Here is a 13,650-nt window from a genome sequence, read left to right as displayed (position 1 = left end):
CAGCTACAGCACCTGGGCTTCCTAGGTGGTCTCCCATCCAAGCACTAACCAGACCCGACCCTGCTTAGCTTCCGAGATCAGACAAGATCGGGCTTGTTCCGGGTGGTGTGGCCGTAGACTCAGTGAATGTTTCTATTATGTAACGTTTATATTATGTAACATTAACATCTATCAATGTATTTTGCTCTTCAAATGCTTTTTGCCCATGTGTGGTTGTTTAAGGTCCTACGCTGCTAGTTGGCATCACTGTTATACTTGCCTTCCAAATGTTGACACACTTAACTATTTGATATCAAAACTCATATTTATTCATGTCAACAATCACACTTAGAAATTCTGAAGTATTGAGAAGCTGTCAAATATACGGCGATGGCTACATTTTCCTTTGCTTAACGCTTGAATTTTATTATTTGCAGCCAACATTGTCAGTTGTTTGCCTTAAAGTCAACAAATTTACTATGCTTATCCAGGAGAAAAGTCAAGAGATTCACTGTGTTTATACTGAAGAAAAGGCATTTACCCAATTTTTTTTTTTCTTTTTCACCCCACAAGTGCGTGGTGATGAATTATCCAATGGATGCTAATAGCTGAGGTTTGGTGCCATTGTCTTGAGTCATTAATCCATCAGCAGCTTACTCACCATTGTATTTGCGCCATCAACGCAAACGTCAACCCAGATGTCCCAGGATAAGTCATGAGATTCGAAAGTTGCGCGGTAAACCGAATGTTTCTTCACTGCTCACACTTGTCGCCAAGCCTCCACGTGAGGGAAGATCTTCGATGGCGAGTCGTGCTGAAACCGGATGAGTTCGAGCAGAATGAGCTCGTTCGGCCACATCTGTACCCCTGCCCACGCGTCAGGCAGAAGCCAAGTTCTGCAGACAAGACGTTAACTCCGTCTTTGGTTAACCGAAAACTCTAAATCAGAGAGTTGTTGTAGGTTGGGAAGCAGCAGTGTCCTGATTTTATTACCGACTTTTCATCCGGTAGCCATTTGCCATGGCGACTGTGCCCCATTTTATCAGTCTCCCAGATTTGGGGTGTGTGCTTGTCCAGCCAACGCCATACCGTAGCTTACCCTGAAAGGTGGTTCAGTGACTTTACCATTTTTAGTTTGAGAGGCATGACAGTTTTTAGCTTTTATTTATTTTCGTTTTGTTTCGCAGTATTATTTTTTAATTTTTTTCAAAAATTTCCTAAATAAATAATTTATAATACTCATTTTATATAATTATGTAATAACATGTTATTATATACTTACGCTATTATATTAACATTATTTCATTATAAAAGAAGTGAAAAAATATTTACATATATTTTTTATATTTAAAGACACTTCAAACTTTTAAAAGGAAAATTAAAAGACTTGTCTCTTAACCCAACTCTACTGTTCAACATGTAAAGATGCTGTCAAAAAATGAGCATAGCAGAGTTCTCTGACTCGTGGAAATGAAAAAAATCTACTCAAAAAAACATGACGAAATGCTAAATAAGAAACAAAAGTGTAATAAAATTTATTCTTCCCTGGGCTTGGTGGATGTTAAAATTTAACTTATTATGTGTTATACAACAGAGCATTTTTGGATGGAGTATATCACACTAGTGCAGCTGTGAAATCATTTTGAAATCAATTGTTAAAGAAAAAGAACTGAATTTTTCAAACATAAGTATGATGAGCTCTTTAAAATTCAAAAATTACTCGTTACAGCTTTGGAATTAGAAGTGAATTAGCTGCCGCGGCATCTTAACGGGTGAGTTATCACACTGGCTGGAGAGGTTTTTGGCTTTTAAAGAGCTAATTATGTCTACATTTGAAATATTCAATACTTTTCAAACAATTATTTGTCTCAAAATAATGTTGCAATAAAACTGCCGCAAGAAAATTACTAGAAAGTATTTTTTTCTTCCTAAATCGCGATAAGGCAAATTATTAACCTCTATAAAGCTGAAGGAATGATGGCTTTTGTCATATTTTCATCTCCCGTGTACAGCTTTCTCATTTTATTTGGAGTTGATTTCTCCTTTCCATAAGCAAAAGACGTCTTCGAAACATCAGTTTCACTTTTTACTCCAACTTCAGACATGGACAAGTGCAATGGTAGTAGAGAAAGTGAGTCTTTTGGTCTAGCGGGAGTGTACGGTGAATAAAAAGGTAAACAGGTAGCGTAGTAATAGTCGGCTGTACTATAAGAAACCATGAAGGGAGAAGGGAAATGGAAGACAATGCTTCTGGAGCGAGGGCCATGCAGGAGAGGGCCTGCCCGAGAAGGCAGTGCTCAAGCCAAGAACTGAAGGATGAGAATGACCCAGCTGTGCCGGGCCCTGGGGGAAAGACGCGGCAGATGGAGTCAAGAGTCAAGCGTTTAAGCTCAGAGTGCTGAGGCCCGAGCCCTGGGGGCTGTGGGAGGGGACAGAGCCAAGGATTTCTGAGTGGAGAGAGCAGAGAGCTGAGGAGCATGGGGTGGGCTGGGCGCCAGGACTCAGGACGTCACGGTCCATTCAAGACAGGCGTGGCTTGATGCTAAGGGCGGTCGATGGAAAGCCGAGTGAGAACTACGCTTGGATTTATATTTTTCGAACTCTGTTCAGGTTGCTTGGTGGAGAGTAGATCTAAGAACCAGTGTAAGACCGACTCGCTAACTCAGCTTCATTGTGCTGCATGCTAATTTGTTTTTGCCCTTGATCAAGCTGGGGCAGAAAATCGATCTTAATGCTCATAAATTCAGTGTAGGCTGTTTTTAAAAATCATTGTTATTTATTTTCGTTTGTTTTTGCAGGTCATATGGGCCATCTATTATGGTGATGGCAATATTACTGGGGTCTGATTCAAACGGAATTGCAGAAATGGGTTTTTTTTCCCCCCTAAAAAAAAAAAAATTAACTGTCATTGCTCCCACCATTAATAGAAAGATAAAAATAAATTTTTAACTCCCAGAGCTGGAATGTCCCTCAACATTGTCTGGCATGAGTTATAAAAATGACAAGTGTTAGCCTTCGACTAGAAAACAGACAGACTAGCGGCTACGTCGGCACGAGAATCAGGAACAGTCATGCAAGGCCGCAATTGTCTAATCGAAAAAGAGCTAGTGAGTAGAAATAATGACTATTATTAAGTATTATGCAAAATAGCAAAAAAAAAAAAAAAGAAAGAAAGAAAGAGATAATGAATAATAAAGAATCCAGATAGCTGAGGTGGGCAAGCGGGATGTCAAAATAAGGGAAAATATGGGTGAGACGATTCGATGACGACATGAAACGCGGCCCCTGTCTTCTGTGCGGCAGGCGTGAAGCATTTCTACCTTCGTAAGACTTTAAATCGATAACTAGTGCCCTCGTGGTAAAATGGAACTAAATTTCGCAGTCATCTTTTAAATTGGACACCGTGCGTCTCCAAGATAAATCGCGGCCTGCGGCGCCTTCACCCATAAATAAAAGAAAATGCAATTCAGAGAAACCGAGACATGAGGACGGGGATTGTTTCAAAAGGAAAAAGCCGAGGCGTCCAGCTCAGACGGCGGACGTGGCGCCCCGGCGACGTGGCCCCTGGGACCCGGGTCTCCGGGTGTCCGTGCTGCTCATCGGAAGAGTTGGCGTTTTCCGACGTCGGCACCTGTTGACACCGGAAGGTGCCACACGCGATCCCAAAGGGTCCAAATCGAACATGACACAATGGGAGCCTGGAAAACTATGCGTCGTGTCCATCGGTCATTGGGAAAAACTTGTTCGGCACCCTCCCGCGGGCTCACCGTGATGTCATGCAGGCTGCACGCCTATCCCAAAGGCAACTCCGGGAACTGGGGGGCAGGGCACTGCTTGGGGCCTGTGACAGCAAGGACTCTTCTGAGGCCCAAGACGAATCGAGCTCCCCTGTCGTTCACGGGCAGAGACGGATGGATATCCGCCCACGCGGCCGAGTCACAGGGAGACCGGGGAGGGGATGGGTGTCAAGTGGCCACCGCACGATTCGGGGGACTCTGAAAGTCCACATGGTGTGGAAAGTTAGGGGAGAGAATCCGGTGAAGACAGGATGGCGCCATCCGCCAGGATTTTATACCCCAACTTCGTGCCTCTAGTATTTCAGTTGATAAATGTGTTTCGACGATTTATAAAATCTTTTGAATCAAACAAAATAATTATATCTAGAGGAGATGGAGGTTTGCCCCGATCTTGAATTACCTATGGATATATTTAACAAAAACATCTCTTGTTCAATTATGGAGTAGAAAATGAATAAGATTCTTATCTGATGATTAGATAAAAGAATGGCATTGGAAGCTTTTTTTTTTTATTTTAATGGCTTATTTTGTATTGAGAAAAAAATCTGGAGTAATAAAATGTCACATAAAGTAACATTTCAATCTTAGCATTATCGTGCAGTTTTATTTAACCATTTAATTTCCCTTAATGTGTGTGTGTGTTTTTTTTTAGGTAGATTCCTGAGTCCTTTAGTGGCACATTACTGAGCATCACTGTAACTAATAAATGCAGAATAAGACTAATTGTCTTTTTCTCGATTTTTAAGATCCTGACTTCAAGGACCTTGGAGTTTTGAAACCGTTACCAGGTTGGTAAAACAGATATTTAATCATGTTCAGAAGCCTTTGTTTTCTGTTCTGACGTATACTTTTGGTTTATTATTCAAGCTCCATTTTTGTGTTTGTTTGGCATTTTGTTATTTAGTGTGTGAGTTTGAGATGGGCGGCTCCGAAGGAATTGTGGAATCTATGCAAATTATGAAGGAAGGCAAAGCCTCTGCTAGCGAGGCCGTGGATTGCAAGTGGTACATCCGGGCACCTCCACGATCCAAGGTGAGCATCCAGGTGAGACCCAGACTCGACAGCAGACTTGGGAGGTGTCTGCATCAGGCATTGCTTTCCACCAACGGGGCGTGCTCAGAACGTTCCAGAGAGTGATCGTAGCTATCCTTTTATTGTGGATTTGACGTGCAACTTTTCCCCTGTCCGGTGTAATTTCCACGTCATAAAGGTGTCGGAGATCATTTGACAACCTGAACGAGAGACCCTTATGTGACTCTCCTCTGAAGAGTGAATGGAAATGTTATACGTAGCTGTGGGTCCAGGTATAATTTAAAGATGACAAGTTTAAGTCCTCATTGTCCTCTGCAGTTGGCTTGCTCTTTAACCTAAAACCATATCTATGGAAGAAACTGCCCAGGGCTTACAACCATGTGTCTCTGGCCTGTGAAATGAGGCTGTGCTAAGGCCGGCGATCAGTGGGAACTGGACCTAGGACGGCCTCAGGGACACGTGGAAGGGTGGGGGGCAGGGAAGTGCCGTGATCAGATCGGCATTCTGGAAACTAGTTTTTCCCCTGTGAAGTGAGGGCGGAGGGGCTGACGAGGAAGCCCCGACTGGCGTCCCGATGGCTGAGGCCAGCATCCAATGGCGGCCAGGTGAAAAGACTCCTGACGATAGACAGATGCAGCAGAATTTGGTAGCGGGGTATTCAGGATGAGGCAGCCGGCAATTCAGGAGACGTTTTTGTCTTTTTTCACTTCATTTCCTTTGCTACGTCTCTGGGTCCCGCGTCTTCGGGAAGGGAGGCACAGTCTCCCCAAACTTCCAGCACAGATTCAGAGGGCAGGGTCCAGGTTCCAGCTTTGCCATTTGCACGTCTCCTTGCTTCTGAACAAGACTTTGAAAAAACTAACTGCAAACAAAGACTGACTCCTCCTTTAAAAAATCAAAGGCTATTGGTGCCTTAAAACTCAACTGCCTACAGAGATTATAGGGAATTAGATTGAAGTTTGTTATGCCCTCCACGTAATATGTGGGTTCACACGCTAGTCTATTCATTTTCCTTCGACTCTATGAGTTAAAGATTTTTTTTAAGTTTTTTCTTTCAACAGGAAACACAGGAGCCCCGCCTTATTGTCATAGCCCACTTCTTTGTCACTGTCATCGTTGAAGTGAGGGTTTGCATGGGCGTGTAAACACTCACTCTTTTCTTCCAGGCGGTGAATAGGCTGATTTTTTATACATTCCCAGAACAACAATACCCAAGGTACCCGTCTGTTACAGAATGTAGCATTCCGTGGCCCAAAGGGGAAGTCACCAGCAGAGCCGGACGGAGATGGCTGCCTCGTGACAGGCCTCCTCTGTTAAAGTAAAGGTTAGAGGAGAGCAATGCTTTGAATCACCACGGAGAAAAGCAGGGACTGGAGATGGCTGTCTGTGTGGGTTTTTCTGTTTTTACGGAGTTTCTAGCAGTTTATGGGAATAGGCTACCGAGACACGATTTAAACCTGAGCTCTGGCTCCCGGTGAATATTTGAATGACAACTGGTGACAGAAACATATCGCATCATCACAGTGCTAACTAACTAGCTCATTTGAGGTCTAGTAAAATTTGTCAAGTATATATCGTTCCTCAGCCTTTCGACCAATGGAAGATGAACTATCTGATATCTGCTTTTTTTTTTTTTTTTTGAGAATAGCAATACAGATGGTCTCCTTTAATCAGAATGTGGTTAATCCAGATTTCTTAGAATTCGAATACCAGAGTCAGAAAAGGCTTTGAAAATCTGCTATTTCTCCCATGAACTCATCTGACAGAGGAATAAGCTGAGTCAGGATAATGAAGTTCTGCCCGGGTTAGCGATGGGATGTAGGAACTTGCCTCTGTAAGCAGCTGTTCGGTATTCACACAGGTTCTAGAGCAAAGGTGATGGAGGGGACCCTGGTGTCCACACTGGGGTCCAGGTCTGGATCTGGCCCAGAAGAGAGCCGCCAGAACAGGACGCTGGGTGATCAGACCATAGAAGCAACTCGAATATCAACTGCACGAAGGTTGTGCTTCCTTATCGGTGCCTAGCAAAATGCCTGCCATTCTGTTAAAACTGGAAAAAACAAACTTGTGTATCTAGAGAAATGGATACGTTAGCCAACTTCGAACATCTGAAGGATGGATTGTCCTATGACAGAGGAGTGAGAGGATAAGGCTAATAGGCATGGTTTAACATCCCACCATTTGTTCGAATGCTTGAAAATGGAGAAATATAGCTTTCGATTGAATCTAGAGAAGGTTTTTGTTTTTTGTCTTAATGATGGAGCTGCCCAAGGATCAAAGGAGACTCCACAGAAGGAATCCAAGTAGAGTTGGCAGGGATTTTGTATCATCATTAAAAAAAGTCAAGTAAATTTTTTGGCAGAGAAAATATTAGACTCCTTTTAAGGCCAAAACTCGATGAGTCTGTAATGAGTCACTGCCCAAATATTTGGTTGGTTAGTAGCAGTGCCGAAGCAAGATCTTCATCTCCTGCCTCCCAAAGTCCAATGCGATATCACAGAACCGCATCATTTGGGGAAACTGTCAAATCTATTAGGGCAGGAAAAGAGACAGGTCAAAGGCTTGTAAAAGGTGCAAGTGAAGATAATTTAACAATTTTGGATCTTGGGAGAATAAAACTCTAGCTTTTATTCATTACACATCGTTTGAAACTTCAAACTAATTTTTAATACATTGTTACTTAATTCAAAAATGTTTTGAATAAAATTAGGATAAAATAAACAGAAAAACTTGGCAAAAGAATAAGTTGATATGTTATTGTGAAGTTGTGGTGAAGTCGATTATGTGATGAACTTCATCGTTGTGGGCCGAATCTTACAGATGACACCCAAGGGTCCTGGCCCATCCTGGGGACTGTGAATAAGATAAAATATCCCACGCTTGATTATGTTAAATTCCTGGCCAAAAGGATTTTGCTGATGCAATTAGACTAATCAGTGGACTCTGAGTTAATTAAAAGATAAATTTTTTTCTGATGAGCCTAATCTAATCACATGGGCTTTTTATAAGCAGAATTTTTTTCTGGCTGTGGGCAAGGGAAACATCAGAGACTCAGAGAACTGAATATGTTTTCTAGGAGCTAAAAGTGATTCCCGGTAAATGGTCGTCAGGAAAACAGAGACCTTGGTCCCAATACCACAAAGAACTGGGTTTTCAGCCTCACACGCCCTGAGCAGAGAACACAGTCCAGCCTACAAATGCTTCTAACCTACAGAACTCAGAGGTGATAAATGGTATTGTTTCAAGCTGCTCAATTTGTGGTAATTTGTTACAGAGTAAGGAGAAAACTAATGCAATAGACAAAGGGTACTAGAATGGATTACAGTGGTAACTTTTAGAGTACTAAAGATTGAGTCTGCCCCTTATTATCTCCCCCAAATAGAACTTGGGTGAACAAAAGAAAAAAGAAATTAACTGGCTAGATAACTAACGACCAGTGAAAACGTTATGATTCGCCTCTGTGTTTAAACGAAGTCTCGGTTGGGTACTGTCAGATTCGGCCACTCAAGTGGACCCCTAATCATTTTGCTACTTGTCTGTGCACATGAGGAGAGCGTTGTAACAGTGTTTACCGGCATTTGTTGTAGGGTGTGTGTTTTTTCCAACGTTTTAGGAAAGAGTATAACGTTCCAGTTTTCTCCTGCATGGTGCCACCTTCCAGCTTCGTGGAGTCAGCTACCTAAAGGGGTAAGACCTGCTGCGTCTAGTGACAAAAGAAACGGCAACACACAAGTCCTGGGCTGCTCGCTTTTTAGAATGTGGCTTCATTTATCAAAGTGTGACGTTTTGAAACGAAGGACAGCATTTCTCGGACCGTGGTGTATTTATTTAATGTGTATTTATCATGGACGACACTGTTCTGGCAAGTCTTAAGTAACTGCCACAAACAACGTCTGTTTTCTGCATATAATTATGACACGAAGAGAGGGACCAGCATGGGCAGTTGGTGACGAATGTTTGTAAATATATTACTCAGTAAATTGCTAGTTAGATTTACCTTCTGTACATATACAAAAGAGAGTCTCCTCTCCATATTACCGTAATTGGCAGGCAGATATTATTAGCAATTGATTATGCGTTCCAAAGCTTCCCAAGTCCTGTTTAAGAATTCATGATGTCAGCTCAAACTTTGTGACCAATTACAAAGAAGAGTGCATCAAAAAGACTCACGGAGAGGAGACCGTAATCTACTGTTTTACTGGAATTACATATGACCTTGTTGATCATTTTCTCTGTTCTTCAGCAGAGAGAATGAAGAGCTTTCTCTGGTTTTCTCCCTTAAATAAAAACATCGTCCCGTGGCATCCTTCGCCTCGGGGACAGGATGGCATGAGATCGAAGCCGATGAGATGTTACTTAAACCGTAACGCAGGGAGGGCTTTCGAGTGACCCCTGCAGAGCGAGCGTGAGAAAGCCCGGCCACTTTGCTCGTCAGGACAACTGCAGTAGCAGCTCTGCACCCAGGAGAGCTAAATGCCCACTGGCGTCTTTTCTTTCTGTTCTCGAACAATAAGAAGATGACGTTACAAAATAACTGAATGCTTCATATATAAAATCCAGTGAGTGTATCTGTTCATGTCCACTGCAAACAGTATCGTGTCTGATAAGAATGGCCTCTGAGTAGACCTCAGTCACTGCCCTTCCTGTATGAATGCAAACCAGCCACCTCTTACGGAGAATATAGACACTCTCTAGAAATGTCAAATGGGGAAACATGGGCCCGAAATGCAGAGCGCCTTTCTGACTGCAGCAATGCCCTTCTGCGAAATCACTTTATCTTCTGAGAAAATTTAAGACAGCCATTTGTTCCAGAGGGACACATTTCTTTTCTATGAATCTCATTTATATGTTGATCAATACCCTGTTTCCTCGTGCCCTTAGGGAAATGGAAAGGGCTTGGCTTGGCTTGAGTATTTTTTTCTTTTGTTGTAATTTGTTTTCTTGAAGATTCTAACTTTCTCTCTGGAATATAAGTCTGTGAGAATTTAAGAATTTACATGAGGCCATGTGGCATGGTAAGTGGCCCAGAGCCAGGCAGAACTGAGTTCGGTACTGACCTTGGGGCCCTTGTCACTTTGAGAAAGTCATTTAGTTTTTCTAAACCTCACTTTGTTTTCTCATTTTAAGATGGTTATAACAGGTGTTCCTTATAATTCTGCAACACACTGTCTGGATTTTTTGTCATAGTTTAGAGTTATAAATATGTTGTTTTGAGCATTATCACATAATTTCCTGTTGCAAATAGTATGTCAATTATTCTATATAATTATCATTATTTGTAGCACTTAAACACTGGCATATAGATGCCTAATAAATATTTGATGGTGCTAAATAAATGAAGTCAATGAAGAACCCAGAATTTTCAGTCAGTCAGTCATTCAAAGGTACGTCCATTCACGTTTTATGGAGTGTTTAATATATGTGACATGCGCTTTAATCCTAGCCCAGCTCAGAAACACAGTTTAGAAAAAGATATATGTAACTTATAACTAGAGCTTAAAATATGTTCAAAATAATATTTTAGCACAGAGCATGTGGAGAAGAATTCTGCCATGGTTGGGAGTGAGCGCAGTGGACCTTCTTCACTGTGTATGTTACCATTGAACTTGACCTTGAAAATCAGGAAGAAGTTGGTGGAGAAGGGAGAAAGGTCACTTTCTGTGGAACTAAAGCCATGCACATAAAGGATAGCTTTTAGAAAAATAAGTGTGTAATGCCCGAAGATATGAAGAGGGGAAATATTCCAGTTGAAGGTTTTTAAAGTGTTTCATTATAACCATTTTGAAGCCAGTTAAAGATTTAGAGCAATTATGAGATTTGTTTCTTAGAAAGATAACTTTGATGGGGCTGGACTTCGGGGGTGAACCGGGAAGTTAGTACCGCAGAAGCACCCGAGGCGTTTGGGAGACCGTTGGCATATCGCAGAAGTGTCAGTGGAAGTGGGAAACGATCGTTCTGAGAGTGAAATTAACGAAGATTAGCGCCCAACCCAATGACCGCGTCGAGTGCAAAAGAGAAATCGCTTTTAACTGAAATAATAAAACTTCTAAGTGCAGGGCAGGCATACTAGATCTGGGAGGGATTTGTCTTGTGAGAGTCACAGATTATGAAATAAATAAGACGAACGGACGATAGAGTGAGGCCAGAGTCGAATTTTTAACTGAATGCTCATCGTTAGTTTACGTCTGTGACACATTAACAGGAGAGCTTTCAGGAGGAAGTAGCCTAGAGGCATCCGCATCTGACAAGACGTCAAACTCCGAGGAGCGGTCTGTGTGAAGGACGCCTTCTTCATTCCAGATCCGCCCCCGGTACCCTTCCCACAGCGCAGAGCTTCTGTGTGTCCTACCACGTCTCACGGTTTGACGTTACATCTTCGTAATGGACACACACTTTCCGCACATTCTCTTGTTTGCCATTTATCTCCAGTGCCTTGAATAGTGTCTGAGACAAAGTGCGAGGCCAGGCTGCGGATGCTGCTGCATTGACGGACAAATGGACAAATGCCTTCGCTTTCTATTTGAAGGCATTGGTTGAATTGGTTGCTTGTGCTGTTTAATGCACAGTGGAACAGAGTCGAATAATAACTGTTGGTCATGAAACAGTATGTGTGCAAAGCAGTGCCATGTTGGACTAGGGAGTTGAAAGACCTCACGTCTAACTTCGAATTTAGACCGTCCGAATCTGAGCTTTTTCATTTAACCACAATAATAAAACTTTATAGCGTTGTTGCGAGTATTTTAAAGTAACCTATAAAGTAACCTAATGATAATTTTTACTCATTAAATGTTCACTTAATTTGTATTTATGTGGACTTAGCTAAATGGCTTAGCTCTATATTACAGTGAGAATAATCATAGATTCGCTGTCCTTTTTAATCTACTCTCCTTCAAAAGTGAAACAGTGAAGTCACGTGACATAATTTAAACGAAACGAAATCGGAGATTACTACTTTTTGGTACCATTTCTGTTTCCCTTTGCATTAACACGAACTACTTACATCTATACATTTCTAGAGTTAAGTGGAGGCTATGGAACTTGAACAGGAATGTATCGGGAATATTTATAACATGTTTTTATCAGAATAAAAGTATATCAGTATGCCAACTAAGAACTGACTCCAGATAAGTTGTAAGAGGACATAAGGGCCATTTGGGTAAAAACAGTTGTAGAAAATGGTACCTTCCCATATAAAAAGGACAACATTCTGAGAAACGTGGAAACACCGTCTGGGCTTACCTATACATTTTTCTTCCCGCGATCCGCAGGCGAAATAGCAAAGCCGACTGTCATCGGGGCGGTCAGAGACAGGACCTGAGTCCTGGGTCCTGGCGCGCACCGCCTTCGCGTTTCCATCCGGGGCAGTGACGGCGCGTCCGTTGTCTTGCAGATCTACCTGCGGTTCTTGGACTACGAGATGCAGAACTCGAACGAGTGCAAGAGGAACTTCGTGGCGGTGTACGACGGCAGCAGCTCGGTGGAGGACCTGAAGGCCAAGTTCTGCAGCACGGTGGCCAACGACGTGATGCTGCGCACGGGGCTGGGCGTGGTGCGCATGTGGGCGGACGAGGGCAGCCGCAGCAGCCGCTTCCAGATGCTGTTCACGTCCTTCCAAGAACGTAAGGCCCTCGGCGCGGGACGGCCCTGCGCGCGGCTGGGCGCGCGATGTGCGGTGCGCGGCTGGGTGCGCGGCTGGGTGCGCGGCGCGCGGCTGGGTGCGCCGCGCCCCACGGGGGCGCGAAAGCGACCGCGTGCGTCGTGCCGGTCGCGGGGAGTCCCTTCCCTTCGCTTTGCTCCAGCGACAGGAGCTGCAGGTTACGTTCTGGCTGCTTGTTCTTGCGTAGGCATCGGTTCCACTATGCAACTGGGAGATGATGACGTTGGTCTTTGGTTTGGTTCTCACGAAGCATGTGGGACTCACGCAGCCGCTTCCGGTGACATTCAAGTTTAAATCTTAAAAACCTGCATAAAAAACGTTTCGTAAGGTCTCTTTGGCACGCTTCTCTTGCGGTCCCCTTTACTTCAAATAAGTCTGACTATCTCGCTCCCATTAAAGGAAGCAAAAGAGAGAATCGCTTGGGAATGGAGTAAATAGAAAAAGTTTCAGAAAATATTTAAAATTCACAGTGGGCGATACTCAGACTTAGTGCAAAGCACAGCGATTTTAGAAAATTATGTTCCAACAAATAATGAGTCATATTAATAGATTTGTACTTAGAAACCCTGAATAATTCATATTTAATAAATGTATACAAATAGAAAATAATCCTGAGAAATTCACCTTTAATGCATCACTACCTTGTCATCTGAAACTGTACATTTTGAAATAGAAAAAACAAAATAGTTTTGAAATCTCGGGAATTTCTAAATGGTGGGCATAGAGTAGCCAATAATTTTTCAATGCATAAACGCTGAATCTTTAAGGTGGTTCTTTTATATAGTGAGTAAAACGTTTTGGCCTTGCGTTGCTCTCCAATTTCCCAGTTGGAGAATTCTAAGACGCAAGAAGTACCGGTTGTCCCTCGGTCCTCCTAAATCTCGACACCGTCACGGAGTGTGTTGGGCGTCTCTTCCAGCATTAATGTAGATTTAAACAGCAAGTTGCTATCTACGTCTTCATTTTAGTAGTTGATCACAATGTTAGAAGTAGTTCGTCTTTATTTCAACAAGGTATTTGCCCCCCCCCCAAAAAAAATTTCTCATTATTTTCTTGACTAGAACATGAAGAATCAGGCTATAAGGTAGCACATTTGATGTTTTCACTGCCGATCGCTCTACCACATCCAATAGATTGTGCCTTGATAAGAGATTAGAGTATGTGTTATCCAATATTCTTATTAGT

General features: G+C 42.7%; 1 protein-coding gene and 1 pseudogene across 2 annotated transcripts in view; one reads left to right on the top strand and one right to left on the bottom strand.

The window, feature by feature from the left end:
- LOC118610360 lies at nucleotides 1–119 on the bottom strand (annotated as a pseudogene).
- NETO1 (neuropilin and tolloid like 1) overlaps nucleotides 1–13,650 on the top strand; it is a 76,696-nt gene that overhangs the window by 44,654 nt on the left and 18,392 nt on the right. Inside the window, exons 5-7 of one of the 2 annotated variants that reach the window (XM_036230139.1) lie at nucleotides 4,523–4,564; nucleotides 4,681–4,820; nucleotides 12,199–12,427. In XM_036230139.1, coding sequence (XP_036086032.1) covers nucleotides 4,523–4,564; nucleotides 4,681–4,820; nucleotides 12,199–12,427 — 411 coding nt within the window. The remainder of the gene's footprint in view (nucleotides 1–4,522; nucleotides 4,565–4,680; nucleotides 4,821–12,198; nucleotides 12,428–13,650) is intronic. The other variant, XM_016148385.2, reaches the window with a different exon arrangement.

This window comes from Rousettus aegyptiacus, unplaced genomic scaffold, assembly GCF_014176215.1.
Source record: "Rousettus aegyptiacus isolate mRouAeg1 unplaced genomic scaffold, mRouAeg1.p scaffold_m13_p_12, whole genome shotgun sequence".
Classification (NCBI taxonomy): domain Eukaryota; kingdom Metazoa; phylum Chordata; class Mammalia; order Chiroptera; family Pteropodidae; genus Rousettus; species Rousettus aegyptiacus.
This window is presented reverse-complemented; position numbering and strand designations above follow the sequence as displayed.